This window comes from Giraffa tippelskirchi, chromosome X, assembly GCF_054371585.1.
Source record: "Giraffa tippelskirchi isolate mGirTip1 chromosome X, T2T-mGirTip1v1.2.pri, whole genome shotgun sequence".
In the NCBI taxonomy this organism is placed as follows: domain Eukaryota; kingdom Metazoa; phylum Chordata; class Mammalia; order Artiodactyla; family Giraffidae; genus Giraffa; species Giraffa tippelskirchi.
The window spans coordinates 43,979,564-43,998,524 of NC_137289.1; the positions used below are offsets into that span (position 1 = coordinate 43,979,564).

An 18,961-nucleotide genomic window follows, 5' to 3' on the forward strand; every position below is an offset into this window, starting at 1 on the left:
CTTCGCTAGCTAGGTATCAGGAATAGAAGGATAAATGATATATGATTTTAATCCTTCAGGTGGTCACACTTTGGCTTCCTCCAGTTACCACCAAGATTTTATATGAGTCCTATTTCATATGATATTCGAAAGGTGATAAATTGTCAAGTAATAGGCATATGGTACATGAAAATTATCCCTTGATTTGAAGTTGGTTATAGCTCAAGCTCCTGTCACAGAGCCTTTTTTGTCTTCCAGAATTTATTTTAAATGAGATGTTAAGATTCAAATGATTTCATCAAATTATATAATATGCAGAAGGTGAACTCTGCCAAAAATATATCTTGGACACTTTATCAGATAATCATCTGGAATTTCTTAGCTATTGAGGACTCTCCAGAGTATTAATGATGTTTTAACCTCATTAATGTGGCTCATGATACCATTGTTGTTTCTAAGCTTGACTTTGTCTCATCTTTTTATCAAACAGACAATTATCACTAAGAATCTACTTTACAAAGATGGGTTTGATCTTAACAAAGGTGTTGAAGCAAAGATACACACAATTCTGCCAAGGCAATGCACAAATGGATCAGAAGTTCAAAGTTCATGGTCAGAAGCTACTTACTGGATATCATCACAAGGTTAAAACAAAGCTCTCTTTTCATAGTTAATACTGTTAGAACAATCTATATGGGAAGTAAGTTCTTTAACACTTATACAGCAGATTATAAGTACAGTTAAGAATGTGGCACAAAATAGAATCCTTCTGAGGAGTGGGTGACTGGTGTTTTGAATTCTTTAAATCAGAAAACATATGTGGCAAAACCTACATCTTATTTCAGGCATGCATGCTCAGTCGTGTGCAACTCTTTGTGGCCCTATGGACTGTAGTCCTTATTAGGTTAATATAGATCCCAGTTTTGGGCTCATATCAGTGAATATGCATGCAACTATGCAGCTGCTCAGAGCATCCTAGAATTATTAATTTGGCACTTCTGCATATGTGTACACTAGTACCAATAAATGAGCCCTCAAAAGTTTTTGATTTTGCATGTTCCACTTAAAGTGAAGTGATTTACAACAACTTCCTTTTGGGATTTTCCTGACTGTGTTGATTGCTAAATGAAGTGGAGAGGTCAAAGGAAATGAAATAAAATTGCTTAGTGATTTCCCAAGTGATTCATTATCATGTCTTTCAAGCACTCACAGTTTATTCATTTCTTAGGAAATCTGGACACTAAAATTCAGGATATGGATTGTGTATATTACAACTGGCAACATTTACTCTGCTCTTGGAAACCTGGCATGGGTGTCCATTTGGATAGCAGTTACAGCTTATATTACTGGTAAGTATTTTTATAATAAGAATTCCATATCAGGAAGATATCTATCAAAATTAATCCACAGTATGAATACTATATTTTCATTAGGGCTTCCCAGGTAGCTCAGATGGTAAAGTATCTACCTGCAATGCAAGAGACCCTGGTTCAATCCCTGGGTTGGGAAGATCCCCTGGAGAAGGGAATGGCTACTCACTTCAGTATTCTGGCCTGGAAAAGTCCATGGACTGTATAGTCCATGCAGCCGCAAAGAGTTGAACACGACTGAGCGAATTTCATTTTCATTAAACTGAATTCGTTATACTTTTTCAGAGTTGGGTTTATGATGAAGTTTATTTACAATTATTTAGGGTTTTAAATGGGAATAAGTGGGTTTAGACTGTAGCTACTAGAAGACACTCTATGGGTGATATAAGGAATGCAATCATTGTTTCTGTACTGAATTAAATTTTGCATCTTCTAGATAGATGGAATTATAACCTAAAAAGTTTTGACATATTTCATATTCTTGCCTTTTAAAAAACCATGTAGCTATTAAAACCGGATCCTTTTTCTGACTTCCCTGCCTTTGTTAACTCTCACTAAGGGTTTAAAGTGTTGTCACTGCTTTTAATACACCATTTAGGTTTGTCGTAGCTTTTCTTCCAAGAAGCAAGCATCTTTTAATTTCATGGCCACTTTGCCGACAACCATATAGTCAAAGCTATGGTTTTTCCAGTAGTCATGTACAGATGTGAGAGTTGGACCATGAAGAAGGCTGAGTGCCAAAGAATTGACACTTTCAAACTGTGGTGCTGGAGAAGACTCTTGAGAGTCCCTTGAACAGCAAGGAGATCAAACCAGTCAATCCTAAAGGAAATCAACTCTGACTATTCATTGGAAGGACTGATGCAGAAGCTGAAGCCCCAATATTTTGGCTACCTGATATGAAGAGCCGACTCATTGGGAAAGACTCTGGTTCTGGGAAAGGTTGAGGACAGGAGAAGAAGGGCGCAACAGAGGATGAGTTAGCTGGATGGCATCATTGACTCAATGGACAAGAGTTTGAACAAATTCTGGGAGATAGTAAAGGACAGGGAAACCTTTCAGTCCATGGGTTTACAAAGAGTCAGACATGACTTAGCAAAATATTTGACATAAAGTGAATTCAGTAGAGTCCAGATATTTGTACCAGTACCATATCAGCTGCTAGGCTGAGATTTTGGCTGCTTTTATAGATAAAGTACATTTTGCATTACAGGTTACTTAGGAAAATAAATCTGGCATTTATTCCTTTGGAAATCATAGGGAAATCCCCTCTAATTCCCATTAGCTTTATTACTGGAAAGAGGTTAACTTTTAATGATATAGCAACATTTCTTATCTAGGAGGATGAAAAACTATATATTTACTTGCCAAACAGCTCCACTTTCTCTTTTTGAGCCCCTGTTGGCTTTCTTGAGATTTATCCTTATGTGTATTATGTCCTCAGAGGATTTTCATTCATTTTATCAAACATAACAATATTTTATGTCTGCTTTTATTTTTTAAATCTTTTAATTAAATTTTCTCTTCAATTTTTACATTTTATATACTTTGAAATTTAATTTTTATTTTATATTAGAATATAGTTGATGTACAATGTTGTTAGTTTCAAGTGTACAGCACAGTGATTCAGTTGTCCATATACATGTATCTATTCTTTTTCAGTTTCTTTTCTCACATAGGTTATTACAGAATATTGAGTAGTTTCCTGTGCTATACAATAGGTCCTTATTGATTACCTATTGTGTATATAATAGTGTGTATATTTTAATGCAAACTCTTAATTTACCCCACCACTACCTTTCCCCTTTAGTAACCATGTTTGTTTTTGAAGTCTGTGAGACTGTTTCTGTTTTGTAAATAAGTTTGTTTGTATCATGTTTTATATTTAGATATAAATGATATCATGTGATATTTTTATTTCTCTTTCTGATTTACTTCACTTCATATGATAATCTCTAGGTCCATCCATGTTGCTGCAGATAGCATGATCTCATTCATTTTTATGGCTAAGTAGTATTCCATTTTGTATATGTACCACATCTACTTTATCCATTCATCTATCAATGGACATCTAGATTGCTTCCATGTCTTGGCTACTGTTGGAGAAGAAAATGGCAACCCACTCCAGTGTTCTTGCCTGGAGAATCCCAGGGATGGAAGAGCCTGGTAGGCTGCTGTCTATGGGGTCACACAGAGTCGGACATGACTGAAGTGACTTAGCAGCAGCAGCAGCAGCTTGGCTACTGTAAACAGTGCCACTATGAATATTGGGATGCATGTATCTTTCCTAGTTAGTTTTCTCCAGCTATATGCCCAGGAGTGGGATTGCTGGATCATATGGTAGTTTTATTTTTAGTTTTTTAAGGAACCTCCATACTGTTCTTTATAGTGGTTATACCAATTTATATTCCCACCGACAGTGTAGGAGGCCTCCCTTTACTCTACACCTGCTCCAGCATTATTTTTCTTTCTTTTTTTTCCACTGAAGTGAGGTTGACTTACAGTGTTGCTCCAATCTCTGCTGTACAGCAAAATGACTCAGTTATATACATATATACATTCTTTTCCATTGTGGTTTATCACAGGATATTGAATATAGTTCCCTGTGCTATACATTAGAGCTTGCTGTTTATCCATTATAAATGTAATAGTTTGCATCTACCAACCCCATTTCCAGCATTGATTGTAGACTTGTTGATGAAGGCCATTCTGACTGGTGTGAGGTGACACCTCATTATAGTTTTGATTTGCATTTCTCTAATAATTAGTGATGTTGACCATCTTTTCCTGTGCTTCTTGGCCACCTTGTAAATCTGCTTTTAAATCTGCTTTCTTCTATTAAATTCTCTAGTACTGTATTTTAAAAAGCAGTACCATTCAGGATTATCAATATAAATCCCATGTTTTCTTAACAGGAATCTTATTCTTTGATTCACAATCCTGTTGGTGAATCAACATAACCTAAATATATGCGTAAGAATTCTTGCCTTATATCTGAGATTTTATTTTTTTATTTTTTATTATTTTTTATTATTTTTTTCCTTTTTTTTTTTTTTTTTATTTTAGTTGGGGGCCAATTACTTTACAATATTGTAGTAGTTTTTGCCATACATTGACATGAGATTTTATAAAGATTCCCACCAGATTGTAAGTTCTGTAAAATAATGGCCTATGTCTACTTTCCTTACTGTTGTACCCCTAGCACTTTTCATAGAATCTGGCACATAGTTAGTGTTCAGTAAATATTGTATGTTATTAAATGATTTTTTATTTACCTGGTATTTTAAAATAATTGAAAATTGAACACCATACTACTAGAAGATATTGATAAACACAATTCTTACCACACTTCTTTTTATAGGTATGAGGGCTTGGACCACGCGTTAGAGTGTATCGATTACATCCAGGCTAAAGGAAAAAATATTGGATGCAGGTTTCCCTACTTGGAGTCATCAGACTATAAAGATTTCTACATCTGTGTTAATGGATCATCAGAATCCCAGTTAATCAGACCCAGCTATTTCATTTTTCAGCTTCAAAATATAGGTGAGGTAAACAACTTCAAAATGTTTCTAGTTTATACCATTTACAACCGACCACGTGGAAGAGAAGAGATAGATAAATAGATATCTGCTGGAATGCAAAGCCAGAAAACTGGAGGCCAACAGAGTACAAGAAGGAACTAATTAAATACAAAAGTATGAAAGATAAGAAACTGAATGCATGTAAAGCAGCGTTTTCATTTAGAACTCATAATTTGTTTCCCAGCTTCAGAGTTTGTCTGCTCTAAAGTATTTTTGTCTAGTGTTAATAATGGAATAATTATGGAATCACTCATTCCCAACGCTCAATAGGCCCTGGGAATAGGTTGGCTATTGTTTGAGTCTGTGTTCTCATTTCTAACAGTTACAAGAATGACAGGTTCTAGAGCCAGCCATAAATTTTGAATTTACTATTTGACTTTGGGTGAGTTAATCTTAATAACTCAATTTCCTTATCAATAAAATGAGGATAATAGAGGACCACCTCATAGATTTATGGTGAGACATGAATAAGTTTACGATGTAGCATTCCTGGTTTACTGCCTGACACATCATAAGCTCTAAGAATTATCTATTAATAAAAATAAAAATACTAGTAGTAATTTGTTGTGGTAGTTGTTCCTAATGGAAAAGTGACTGTAATGATTTGGGACTTCTAGCTTTTCTCTCAGAGAAGGCAATGGCACCCCACTCCAGTACTCTTGCCTGGAAAATCCCATGAACGGAGGAGCCTGGTAGGCTGCAGTCTGTGGGGTCACAAAGAGTCGGACACGACTGAGCGACTTCACTTTCACTTTTCCCTTTCATGCATTGGAGAAGGAAATGGCAACCCACTCCAGTATTCTTGCCTGGAGAATTCCAGGGATGGTGGAGCCTGGTGGGCTGCCGTCTATGGGGTCGCACAGAGTCGGACACGACTGAAGCAACTTAGCAGCAGCAGCAGCTTTTCTCTTGGACTTAAGTATTTGTCAATATGTGGCTTAACAAAAAATCAGTTTCCCAAATAACCAAGTTTCTTAAACTGATGTTGGTTAGCAAATGGCTTTGATTTTAATTCACATTGGGGCTTCCTTTGTAGCTCAGTCAGTAAAGGATCTGCCTGCAGTGCATGAGACCCGGGTTCGATCCCTGGGTTGGGAAGATCTGCTGGAGAAGGAAATGGCAACCCACTCCAGTATCCTTGCCTGGAAAATCTCATGGACAGAGGAGCCTGGTGGGCTGCAGTCCATGGGGTCGCAAAGAGTCGGATACAACTGAGCGACTAACACTTATTTACTTACTTATAGAGAATAGTCTTGAGACACCTGATTTATCCTGGAGGCATCTGTTAATAGGTGCTCCTAGCTTTTGATAAAGGCTACTGCTAAACTTCAATAACTTTCATATTGAAATTGTTTCCTTTTGTTTTCAGTTAAACCTTTGCCACCAGACTACCTTAGTCTTACTATGAAGAATTCAGAAGTTAACCTGAAATGGAGCATTCCCAGAGGACCTATTCCAGCAAAATGTCTCATTTATGAAATTGAGTTCACAGAAGATGACATTGCCTGGGTGGTATGGACATTGCATTTATTTGGGAAAATCATAAACACAGCCTTTTAAATAAAATAGTAAACATAAGAACCAAAGTCAGTTGCTATTCACATGAGGATGGAAGATGACATGCACCTTAGTTTAGCTTCCAGAAAACCAAACAATCTTGTGGACAAAAGAAAGATGCTTGCAGTCTGAAAGTATAACCAGTTAATTATACCAACTTTAAAGCTACATAGGTCCTTAGAAACAATCTAGTCACTGGTTTCCAAAATTGTTATATATTAATTTTATTCATTGGTTTCCAGCTTAAGGAGTGGTAGAGACAAGTGGGTGAACCATTAGTTCTAATCAATTCACCTCACATACAGATGAAAAAACTGATTTTTCTACTTGAAAAAAATAGATTTACAAGTCCCAAGGAAGTAAATTGACTTACAATAAAATTACATAGCTAGAACTAGAATCCAGATCTTATTCCCAGTCTACTTTAACTTACATTACATTATGCTAGCTCCCAAGAGAAGTTACAACAAACGAAAAGCTGTTGTTTTGGATGAGAAACACTCTTCAGCTCTTTTAAATGCAAAATTGAAGTAATCACTTCAGTGATTTTTTTTTTTTTCTTTTGAGATCATCCAGCTGTGTGTATTCTCATATCGGAAGGGGTGGTTTCATGCCAGGGCCTGAGCACTGTTATACTGGTCTTATGATTAAACAAAATAAGAATAAGGGAAAAAAGAAGCTTTCTACAGTATCCATAGAAACAACCTTCGCATGATGACTCTTTTTGCTAACTCAGTATATGTAGCATTTTCTAATTTATGGAATCTGGACAATTTGAAACTAATCCAAAATGGGTGTTATAAGCACCAAAACTACCTAGGAATTTTGCCCTGTCATATATGCCCTTTACTAACAGTAATCCATTATCACTACAGGAAAAATTTTAAATATAAATAAGGAAGAAAGAATGAAAAGCAAAACACCATATAGAGAGATGGCCACTGTTAGGATTTTGGTATATACCTTTCTAGGCATTTGATGCATTTATTTCATGTAACAAAACTCACTTTAAAAATGACAAATCAAATGGAGTATGGCTAGCCGCAGTTATATCAAATAATGACATCTTATTTTTTTCTTGGCTTTCAGACTACCACAGTTGAAAATGAAATATACATCACAAGAACATCAAATGAAAGTCTCCAATTATGCTTTTTAGTAAGAAGCAAAATGAATATTTATTGTGCAGATGATGGAATATGGAGTGAGTGGAGTGGTGAACAGTGCTGGAAAGGTATGGGATAAAAGAACAATAGAGTATTTCTAGCACTGTTTGAGGAAGAAGATGCCTTATTGGATGTCATAGGTCACTACAATTCAGTGACACAGGTTATCAATATCATAGGGTCAACCCTTCTCCACCACATTTTTTTAGTGAAGTATAGTTCCTTGAGATATAAGTTACAGGTGTACAATATAGTGATTCACAATTTAAAAGGCTTTACTCTATTTAGTTATTATAAAATATTGGCTCTATTACCTATTTTTATAGATGTCTATAATATTAATTGAGCTGTATCTTTTCCACACTGCAAGGTTTAATAAATTCTGTTTGATTCTTCCTACTTTCATTTGACAAGCTAATTTTACCTGTTTTGCTTTGATTTTGCTAGTGGATTACCTTCCAATGGTAGTCTTAGCTCCAAAATTTGGTGGTACTACTCTTGAGTTTCTTATATACTTACTAGATGTTAATCAAATCTGTATTAATACTGATTGGAGTTGCAGTAGTACATTTACTCTGAAGTTTTACTTACAAGAATTTATGTATTTTATCAGACCCTTGACTTTATTATGTGTCTTCTTTATATGGTTTTGAAAAATTATATGCTCATTATTCAAGATTTTTATAGTCTATGCCTCTTCCCCATTGAAATTCAAATGAATCCATTTAAATGTTAGAAAGAGGGAACAATCATAAAATATGTTGATATGGTTATTGAAGAAAATATATTTTAAAAAGAACAGTAACTAAACTATTTGCTATTTGCTAGCAAAATTAATTTTCTCTCAGTGTATTTTGTATTTATGAAAATCTAAATGCTCTTGCAGATAGTCTATAAACAGAAAAGATAAATTAGCAAGCACCTCAATTGAACATAGATTTATAGGAGATCTAATGTTCGGTTTTAACTAGTTTAAATTGTTATAGCTCAGAGTCTTGTTATAGTTCAGTTATCAACATTCTTGTTTTTATGTCAGAAGAGAGAATGTGCTAGTTCTTTTGTGGGGAAGACTATTTTAACCAATATTTTCCTATGCTTTTGATTTTCAAGAGAACAGAAATCTTAAACGAGATACTTGTTTTTGAGTATCTGGTACCATGCCTAATGAATATTTTTCTAATTAATATGTTATCATTAGTAAAATATACATTCTGTTTACTTCCAACACTGATTTAAAGTGACTTATGGTAAAAGATATATTTCAATTAAACATGTTTGGTATTGACATGTACACACTGCTATATTTAAAATGGATAACCAACCAGGACCTACTATATAGCACAGGGAACTCTGCTGAACACTTTGTAATAACCTAAATGGGAAAAGAATTTGAAAAAGAACATATATATATATATGTATATAACTGAATCACTTTGCTGTACACCTGAAGCTAAAACAACATTGTTAACCAATTATACTCCAATATAAAATTAAAAAAGAAAAAAGAAAATAAACTTTCATGGAAGACAAAAATAGCAACATAAACAACATTGAGAAAGAGGCAAAATATTATTGTGCTTCACAGTATATTAGCTTTATCAATATAAATGTTAGTAATTATTTTAAATTGAAGGAAATTAACTCAGCATTGCTCTTTCACATGAAGGCATATAAATACATATGCAGATATAGATAAAAACATATAATGGCCTTTCTATCAATCATTCATCTCCTTTTATGTTGTTCCATTATAATAGAATCTGTGTTTGTTATCTCGCTATTAGTATACTGGCATCATTCTCTTTCATATATCAGATATTTGTTAAGCACCTACTATGTGTCAGAGTTTCAAGTGGTACAGTGGTAAAAAAAAAAAATCCTTGTCCTCATTGAATTTATATTTTATTCCCAAGTTACGTAGAGATAGACATAAGGAAAGAAGCCAAATATATCATATAATCACTAAGGGCTATGGAGGAAAAACAGGCAGAGAGAGAGAAAGAACTCAATTAACTAAAGATACATGGAATCAGAAAGAACACTTACTTGTACTGTGTTTTGTCATTTTTCTCACTAATACAAGAAATCTGAGACTATGTGGAACTGACACTGAGAAAGTCATGCCCTGAATTATATCTTGTTTCGATTCCTGGGTCGGGAAGATCCGCTGGAGAAGGGATAGGCTACCGACTCTAGTATTCTTGGGCTTTCCTTGTGGCTCAGCTGGTAAAGAATCCGTCTGCAATGCAGAAGACCTGGGTTTGATTCCTGGGTTGGGAAGATCCCCTGGAGAAGGGAAAGCTACCCACTCAAGTATTCTGGCCTTGAGAATTCCATGTATAGTCCATGGGGCTGCAAAGAGTCAGACACGACTGAGTGACTTTCACTTTCATTTTCATTAGTCAATGCAGTGTTTAAAGAAGACATGGTGAGATTTTAGCAACATCCTCAAAATAACATCCTTTTATATATTTTACATACAATCTTCTTTTTTAAAGTTGGAGTATAATTGATTTACAATGTTGTTTTTTTGTTGTTTTTATTTTTGAAACTTTTTGTATGTAATCTTAACCATGTTTTTGATGACAGATTTCTTCTGCCCTGATGGCTATCTCTTGGTAGAATCTTAATAAGTTTGAGATTAGAAACAAAGACTTTCCTGAGATGCATGTGGTCTTATTTCTTTTGCACATTTCTTATTGGATGTTTTAAGTTATACAAAAATAGCACAGTAATCTTTTGAAAATTACTATCTTATTCAGGCTTAACTCTGGAACTTCACAAAAGAAGCCTATTTCTCTCTGTTAATTTTGCATGCCAGAAGCTCATATCATTAGTCATTTCTCTGGATTATATCATCGCAATTCTTAACTGGGCCTATGAATTTGGTAATTTTCTAGTAGAAAATAAGATCTTAAATGAATAAGACACCAAGAAAAAGGTAGAGCTGGAGATAGTTTTGAGTATAGGTATAGGCCTAGGATTCAAGATGTTCCATAGTATTTCAAAAATGTGGGAGATATTGGTTTTGGAAGGACAAGCCTTGTATACATTTTCAACTTGTCTAGTGATTGCTCATTTCTTGCTATGCAGTGAAAGTGTCAGTTACTCAGTTGTGTCTGACTCTTTGTGACCCCACGGACTGTAGCCCACCAGGCTCCTCTGTCCATGGAATTCTTCAGGCAAGAATACTGGAGTGGGTTACCATTTCCTTCTCCAGAGGATCTTTCCAACCCAGGGATCGAACATGGCTCTCCCTCATTGCAAACAGATACTTGACTTTACTGACTGAGCCACCAGGGAAGACCTTGCTATGCAGAAGAACCATTAAAATTCCATCCCTAAAAAAAAAGAAAGAATGATAGGAAAAAGCTCGTTTCTTTAGTCTCCAGAATGAGAGACAACTTCAAAAACATGACTTTCAAAGACTAACTCCATTATTCGCACTGAGACTTATTGAAGACCAACTTTCACTCACTACTGCATTGTATGATATAAACATTTGACTTTTTGAGAGTTAAGAGATACATATGGTGTGTTTATCTAATCACTCTGTTAATATTTTACCACTGTGTTATTGTGAAAAATTCACAAGAACAAATTTGAAACAAAATCATGTAAGAAAATAAGAATAGGAGGGAGGAAATTCCCTGGTGGTCCAATGGCTAAGACTCCGTGCTCCAAATGCAGGGGGCCTGGGTTCTAACTCCGGTCAGGGAACTAGATCCCACATGCCTCAACTAAGAGTTTGAATGCCGAAACTAAAGATCTTGTATGCTGCAACAACGACCCGGCACAGCCAAATAAATAAATAAATAAATATTTTAAAAAGAAAATAGCATGGGACTTTAGGTAGTTATTTCTCTAAGCAAAATGAAGAGCTGTCACAGTCCAGTAAAGTAGCTGTTCTATAAAAAAAAAAAAAAGTGCACGAATGGAAGGAATACCATACTCAAACATCACTCACTGGGAGATATGGCAGAAGTTGCCAAGTTTAACTCACTTCTTCTCCATTTACGAGTTTATTTATAAAATAATTCCATTTTCAAAATAATTGTACACATCTAACCCTTCCCTTTTTTTGTGATTTGAATCCTAGGTGACATACGGAAGGAAATCTTACTATTTTTCTTGGTACCGTTTGTTCTTGTCTCATTATTTGTTTTGTTAGTTACTTGTCTACTTTTATATAAGCAAAGAAATTTATTGAAAATGGTAAGTTGTATAGCATTACCATGTTTAGTCTGAGGTAATAGATAAAAAATATTTTGCTTTAGAACTGATGAACCTAGTTTTTATAACTGCCTGTACACTATGAGTGTACAATGATGTTGTGTGGACTATGATTATGTCTTAAGAATGAACAGTAATTTAAAAAATTAACCCTAAAAAGATACACTTTGGGGTGGACTTACTTTTGAGGATATATAAGAATAATGCTTTAGAACATGAAACACTACCTTTAGATTAGGGAAAACATGAGAATTACAGGAGAAAAGCAAGATGGGGAAAAGGAAAGACTGACTTAAAATGTACGCAGCCTGATATATATTACTAGTGTGCCACAGGTGAAAGATCACAAAAATTTTTAAAAACTTGGTGCATAACCTCCAAGAGCTCACACTCCAGTTCTGCTAGCTGTATAGTAGAATCTATACAAAAAACATAACCTGCATTATGAGCTGATTTTAGCTATTTGAGTTATACAGATAATGCTATAGAGGGACCACTGTATCTTAGGTGAGCTTTAAGAAGGAAATGTGACTTAGAGGAAAAATACCATAATGCCAAGTCTTTTAAAGATAAAGAGAAATGTGAATGTGTATGAATTGTTTTACTTTATTTCCTGCTGAATGCTTTTTTTCTGTTTCTCTGAGTTATTAATCTAAGTGAAATAGTTTGTGTTATTAATGACTGTTAATAATGGAGCTCTTTCTTAATTTCAGGTTTTTCATACAAAAAAAGAAGCCCTTTCTAATGAAGATTCACTCTGTTGACTCAATAAATCCCAGTCTTATGGCCAAATGTTAGATATGAGTCTTATCAAACTGATTTTTTTCCTAAATATTGAATAAATTTTATTTTGAAAACATTGTTGTCTTTAAATAGGTGTTTGATTATTAAAATCTTCAATTAGTAGGGAATTTTATGGATTCTGTTAACATTTTATTTTCTTATTAAGACACAAAGTTCAGAGACTTCCCTGGCAATCAAGTGGTTATGACTCTGCTCTTCCACTGCGAGGTTCTATCCCTGGTCAGGGAACTAAGATCCCTCCCTCATGCTGGGCGGTGAGGTCAAAAACAGAAACAAAGTTCAACCAATTAAATTGAAAATCTAATTGCCTTTATTAGGTGATTCATGAATCAGACTGCATCTTACCTAGCAACTAGAAGGGCACTCTGAGGGGTTGTACAAAACAGGTTTTTATAGAAAGAAGGATAGGCCAAGGAAGCAATTAGCAAAAGAAAAAAAGGATTATTTTTAGGCCAACACATCTTCTTTTTTGAGTAGGGGAAGGGAAAGGAAGGGGTTTTAGCATGCAGATTGCCTCTTCTTCTCTGAGGGGATATAGAGGGCCCATGTGGCAGGTGACCTCATTGGTGCTGACTAGAAAATTCCAGGCTGGTTGATTAAGATTACATTACTGGTGAAGGTCAAAACTGCAATTAGGTTAGTTGTTTAATCTACATTTGCTATCATGGGCTTTAGCACAAGTTGTGCCATTTCAGGCCTGAGGCTTTCTCTTTAACATTCCTCAATCCAAGATGAGAGTGCTACATATAGAAAAGTCAAGGGATGGGTCAGAATCTAATCTGTGATGTATTTATAAAACAATGTGATTTTGAGAATGACACTGAGTCATAGAGATATTGTCAAATATGGAATATGAGATTCTAATTCTTTTATTAATTGCACTTGGGATGAAAGTATTCACCATGAATGAGGTTGCTTGGCTTTAAAATAAGCTGTGGAGAGGATTAGTAAGAAGCAAGAAATTTTAAATACATTCATAATCTAAATGTGTGCTTCCCATTTCATGAAAAGGTGGGAAGCATGCAATGCTTCAGGTCAGTTCAGTTCAGGCATTCAGTCATGTCTTACTGCGACCCTAGGGAAGACAGCACGCCAGGCTTCCCTGTCCATCACCAACTCCCTGAGCTTGCTCAAACTCATGTCCATTGAGTTGGTGATGCCGTACAGTCATCTCGTCCTCTGTGATCCCCTTCTCCTCCTGCCTTCAATCTTTCCCAGCATCAGGGTCTTTTCCAATAGTCACTTCTTTGCATCGAGTGACCAAAGTATTGGAGCTTCAGCTTCAGCATTAGTCCTTCCAATGAATATTCAAGACTGATCTCCTTTAGGATGGACTGGTTGGACCTCCTTGCTGTCCAAGGGACTCTCAAGTGTCTTCTCCAACACCACAGTGCAAAAGCATCAATTCTTTGGCACTCAGCTTTCTTTACGGTCCAACTCTCACATCCCTACATGACTACTGAAAAAACCATAGCTTTGACTAGATGGATCTTTGTCAGTAAAGTAATGTCTCTGCTTTTTAATACAGTGTACAGGTTTGTCATAGCTTTTCTTCCAAGGAGCAAGTGTCTTAATTTCATGGCAGCAGTCACCATCTGCAGTGATTTTGGAGCCCAAGAAAATAAAGTCTGTCACTGTTTCCATTGTTTTTCCATCTATTTGCCGTGAAGTGATGGGACCAGATGCCATGATCTTAGTTTTCTGAATTTTGAGTTTTAAGCCAACTTTTCCACTCTCCACTTTCACTTTCATCAAGAGGCTCTTTAGTTTTTCTTCACTTTCTGCCATAAGGGTAGTGTCATCTGCCTATATGAGGTTATTGATATTTCTCCCAGCAATCTTGATTCCAGCTTGTGCTTCATCCAGCCCAGCGTTTCTCATGATGTACTCTGCATATAAGTTAAATAAGCAGGGTGACAATATACAGCCTTGATGTACTCCTTTTCCTATTTGGAACCAGTTTGTTGTTCCATGTCCAGTTCTAACTGTTGCTTCCTGACCTGCATACAGGTTTCTCAAGAGGCAGGTCAGGTGGTCTGGTATTCCCATCTCTTTAAGAATGTTCCACAGTTTGTTGTGATCCACACAGTCAAAGGCTTTAGCGTAGTCAATGAAGCAGAAGTAGATATTTTTCTGAAATTCTTTTGCTCTTGCTATGATCCAATGGATGTTGGCAATTTGATCTCTGGTTCCTCTGCCTTTTCTAAATCCAGCTTAAACATCTGGAGGTTCTTGGTATATGTACTGTTGAAGCCTAACTTGCAGTGTTTAAATGGCTGAAAATAATGAAATGATGAGAGATCATATTTGAAATATTCAAATGTTATAAACTATGTAATACAAGTTGAGAGTTTCCTATGTTAGTTGGCAGGCAACATTTCCTATTTTCTGATGGTGTGATTATTTTTTAATTAGTTCAGAGACCAAAAAGCACAAGCCTCTGAAATCAGTAAGAAGCCTTTTAAAGGTACATGCCAACTTCAGACCAATTGAGAGTTAACTCCTAGTAGAAGTTGTGGCAACTGAGCTATAGACAGTTACTTTAAAATTTAGAGATTAATGACATACAGATTACAATCAAGTTTTATATCAATGCTTAATATTATTCAGAATAGTTCTGCTCTGTGGTCCACAGACCAATAGAGTGGGCATTTCCTGGGAACTTATTAGAAGAAATGCAGAATCTCAGACTCCAACCCAGAACTACTCAATTAGCAGTCTGCACATTAACAACACCCCCAAGTGATTCATTTGCACATTCAGTTTGAAAAACACTAATATATTGCAATATTCTAGAATGAAAAAGACTAAAATAATATAATGGATAGATTAGACCATGGACAGATTAACTGCAGCTTTGATTATCATTGTCACTGATCATCTGTCTCTAAAAGGAGAAAAAAAGACTTAAAACTGAGATGTAAACTAGAATACTATCCTCTACTACCACTTGTATTCAATGATAGGATGCACCACCATTTCCTTAAGTAGACCTATACTTGTGAAACATTAAAACCCCCATGGTAGGACTTCCCTGGTGGTCTAGTGTTTAAGACTGTGTTTCTACTTCAGGGGGCATGATCCCTGATCAGGGAACTAAGATCCTGCATGCCATGTGATGTAGCCAAATAATAATTACAAAATTTAAAATTAGAAAATGAAAAGCAGACTACAAAATTAAAAAAAAAACAACCCATAGTATTGCTGAGCCTATGAATTGATAAAATATGTTTGGCACATTACTCTCAAGTCAGAGCTTTATAAAGTTGTTCTTAGTGTATTGAGGGATTTGGGGTAGGAAGGAGAAATGAAGAGGGGAGAGATCAAGGCTAGACAGGGAAGTGGTAGGCAACCCCATCCTTGGAGGCTGAGTGGGTCGTGGGAACCTAGTGTTTCCATTCCCTGGTTCAGAACATGCATAATAAGCTCTTCTAAGCAAAGACTTACGGATTTACCTCAAAGATTTGCATCATAGTTTCTTTCAGGTTTTTGGAGTATCATTTATTTTAGATCTTTTCAGCTAATAGAACAAAGAAATATATGTATGTATACTCATGCGCCATCTATTTACTTGTTCAATTCAGGTACACATGTATAACAGTATCAGGATTGTTAACCTATACCTCTATAAGAAAGAACACTATCGACTAGATTACAGTGCCTTTTTCTTTTGCTTTTAGTCTTACAAACTCCATTCATTTCCCAAGTTAGTTAAGTCAGGGGATCTTAGTGAGGTGGTTTCATACATTTGTAATATAATTAGATTGTTTAGTCAAATTCTGCATTCCACTCTCGATGTCAACAAGTGTTGTTGTTTTTTTTTTTAATATAGATACGTTGATTCACTTTTTGTGCTGTAACGTTCTACTGGTTTTGACAAGTATGGTGTCATGTATTTACCATAACATCATACAGAAGAGTTTCACTGCCCTAAATAATCCTCTATGCCTGGAGAAGGAAATGGCAACCCAATCCAGTAGTCTTGCCTGGGAAATCTCAGGGACAGAGGAGCCTGGTGGGCCACAGTCCATGGGGTCTCAAAGAGTCAGACACAACTTAGTGACTGAGCACAGTCATTTTTTTTTCCTAATATCTAATGAAGTTTTAAAAATTTATTTACTTACTTTAATTGGAGGATAATTTCTTTACATTATTGTGGTGGTTTTTGCTATAGATCGACATGAATCACCCATGGTGCACATATGTTCCCCATTCTGAACACCCTCCCACCTACCTCCCCACCCCACCCCTCTGGGTTGTCCCAGAGCACTGGCTTTGACTGCCCTGCTTCATGCAAGGAACTTGAACTGATCATCTATTTTACCTGTGGTAATATACATGTTTCAATGCTATTCCCTCAAATCATCCCACCCTCGCCTTCTCCCACATAGTCCAAAAGTCTGCTCTTTACAGCTGTGTCTCTTTTGCTGCCTTGCATATAGGATCATTGTTACCTTCTTTCTAAATTCCATATATATGCGTTAATATACTGTGTTGGAGTTTCTCTTTCTGACTTACTGCACTCTGTATAATAGGCTCCAGTTTCATCCACCTCATTAGAACTGACTCAAATGTGTTCTTTTTTATAGCTGAGTAATAATCCATTGTGTATATGTACCACAACTTCCTTATCCATTCATCTGAGCACAGACATTCTTAGGAACAGTGTAGGCCACACAAAACACATCACTGGCTCCTAGTTTGTGACCTCTGGTTTAATGTCTTTCTTTCCCACTTGGCTCTCTGCTCCACAGGGGCACATGCCTGTCAGCTACTCTGCTCACCCAGTGTCTGGATTCAACAAATGGAAAAATAAAAATAGAAGATGGACCCACCCTCCCAGTAGAGCACCAGGTTCAGAAAGAAAACACTGGCAAGGAGATGGCATTCTGTCACTCCCCACCTCTTTTTTGATTGCCTGCTGGTAATGTCACCATGTCCCTTTAAGCCCTACTCCCAGTTAACCCCCGCAAGCTTCCTTATCCTCTGCCCTGAAGTCATCACAATGGCCACATGAGTTCTGGCCAGGGCGGGCCCTCTGCGACATCACGAAGAGCCCAGCCCTTCCTGGTCCTCAGTCTCCAGGTGCCAGGGCAGGCCAGCACACCAAGAGCCATTTCCTCTCTGCTCACCATGTGGTCCGTGAAATGGCTCCTGTTCTTATCTATGTGTCTCCTGTTTCTATGATTTAATGTTTTCTTCTTTGAGAGAGAAAGCCGAAGAGCTCCAGGGGAAGGTGCTCAGTGGAGGGCACTTTCTAATTCAGCAGAATCTACCAGAGCATGCCCAAGACTGGCTTGAGATCATGTCGCTCTGGCTTTTCTTCGTTGTTCTGATGTACATGATAGTGAAGGTAGCAGGAGAGAGTTGGTGAGAGTAATGTGCAGACTCCTCCTGCCCGTTAGGGCAGTTCATCTGGCTCTCTGGGAAAGAAAAAAAAGGGGGGGGCTTCCCTTGACAGGCTATACCTTTGATACGTTAATCTAGCTCAAGATGGACCTTGTGAAATTTGTGTCCAGGGTGACGAATCTGAAATTTGCCAGTGCGACCGGCGGTAACCTCAACCTCCCCAAATTTGAGATGCCTGCAGACGCACACAATAACATTAAAATATATGAGCTATGGGGTGACAAAGACCCCCAATCGAGTGGATTTGTGTGTCAAAGTAGGAGAGGAAAAGTTGAGTGTTGACAAACTACATCCAAACTAATAAAACTATTTTGAAGCAAAACAAAACAAAAAAAAACTCTGATATTTTTCATTCACTCTACAGTTTTACCTTTTCCAGAATGTCCTATAATTGGCATCATGCAGTGTATAACCTTTTCCAGACTAGCTTATTTTACTTAGCAATATCCATTCAGATTTCATCCATTTCTTTTTGTGATTTGATAGCTCATTTCTTTTTATTTTTGAATAGTATTCTGTCATGTTGATGTGCCATAGTTTGTTTATCCATTCATCAATTACAGAACACTTTGGTTGCTTCCAATTTGTGCGTGTGTGCGTGTGTGTGAGAGAATGAATTAAGCTGTTATAAAATTCATGTGCATGTTTTTGGGTGGGAATTAGCTTTCAAATCATTTGGTTAACTATCTAGGAGCATAATTGCTAAATGATATGGTATGACAATGTTGAGCTATGTAAGAAATTGCTTCCAAAGTGACTGTACCATTTTGAATTCCCACTGACAACGAATGAGAGTTCCTGTTGTTCCTCATCTTTGCCAGTAATTGACTTTGTCAGATTTTTGTATTTGACCATTCCA

At 36.4% G+C, this 18,961-nt stretch overlaps 1 protein-coding gene across 5 annotated transcripts in view; it reads left to right on the forward strand.

Moving 5' to 3' along the window:
- IL13RA2 (interleukin 13 receptor subunit alpha 2) overlaps positions 1-12,748 on the forward strand; it is a 99,514-nt gene extending 86,766 nt beyond the window's left edge. For all 5 annotated transcript variants that reach the window (XM_081567865.1, XM_081567866.1, XM_081567867.1 and 2 more), the window contains 7 exons: positions 470-623; positions 1,208-1,328; positions 4,711-4,895; positions 6,303-6,445; positions 7,580-7,724; positions 11,756-11,871; positions 12,603-12,748. In XM_081567865.1, the coding sequence (XP_081423991.1) occupies positions 470-623; positions 1,208-1,328; positions 4,711-4,895; positions 6,303-6,445; positions 7,580-7,724; positions 11,756-11,871; positions 12,603-12,653 (915 nt within the window). In that variant the 3' untranslated portion in view covers positions 12,654-12,748. The remainder of the gene's footprint in view (positions 1-469; positions 624-1,207; positions 1,329-4,710; positions 4,896-6,302; positions 6,446-7,579; positions 7,725-11,755; positions 11,872-12,602) is intronic.
- The last annotated feature ends 6,213 nt before the right edge of the window (positions 12,749-18,961 follow it).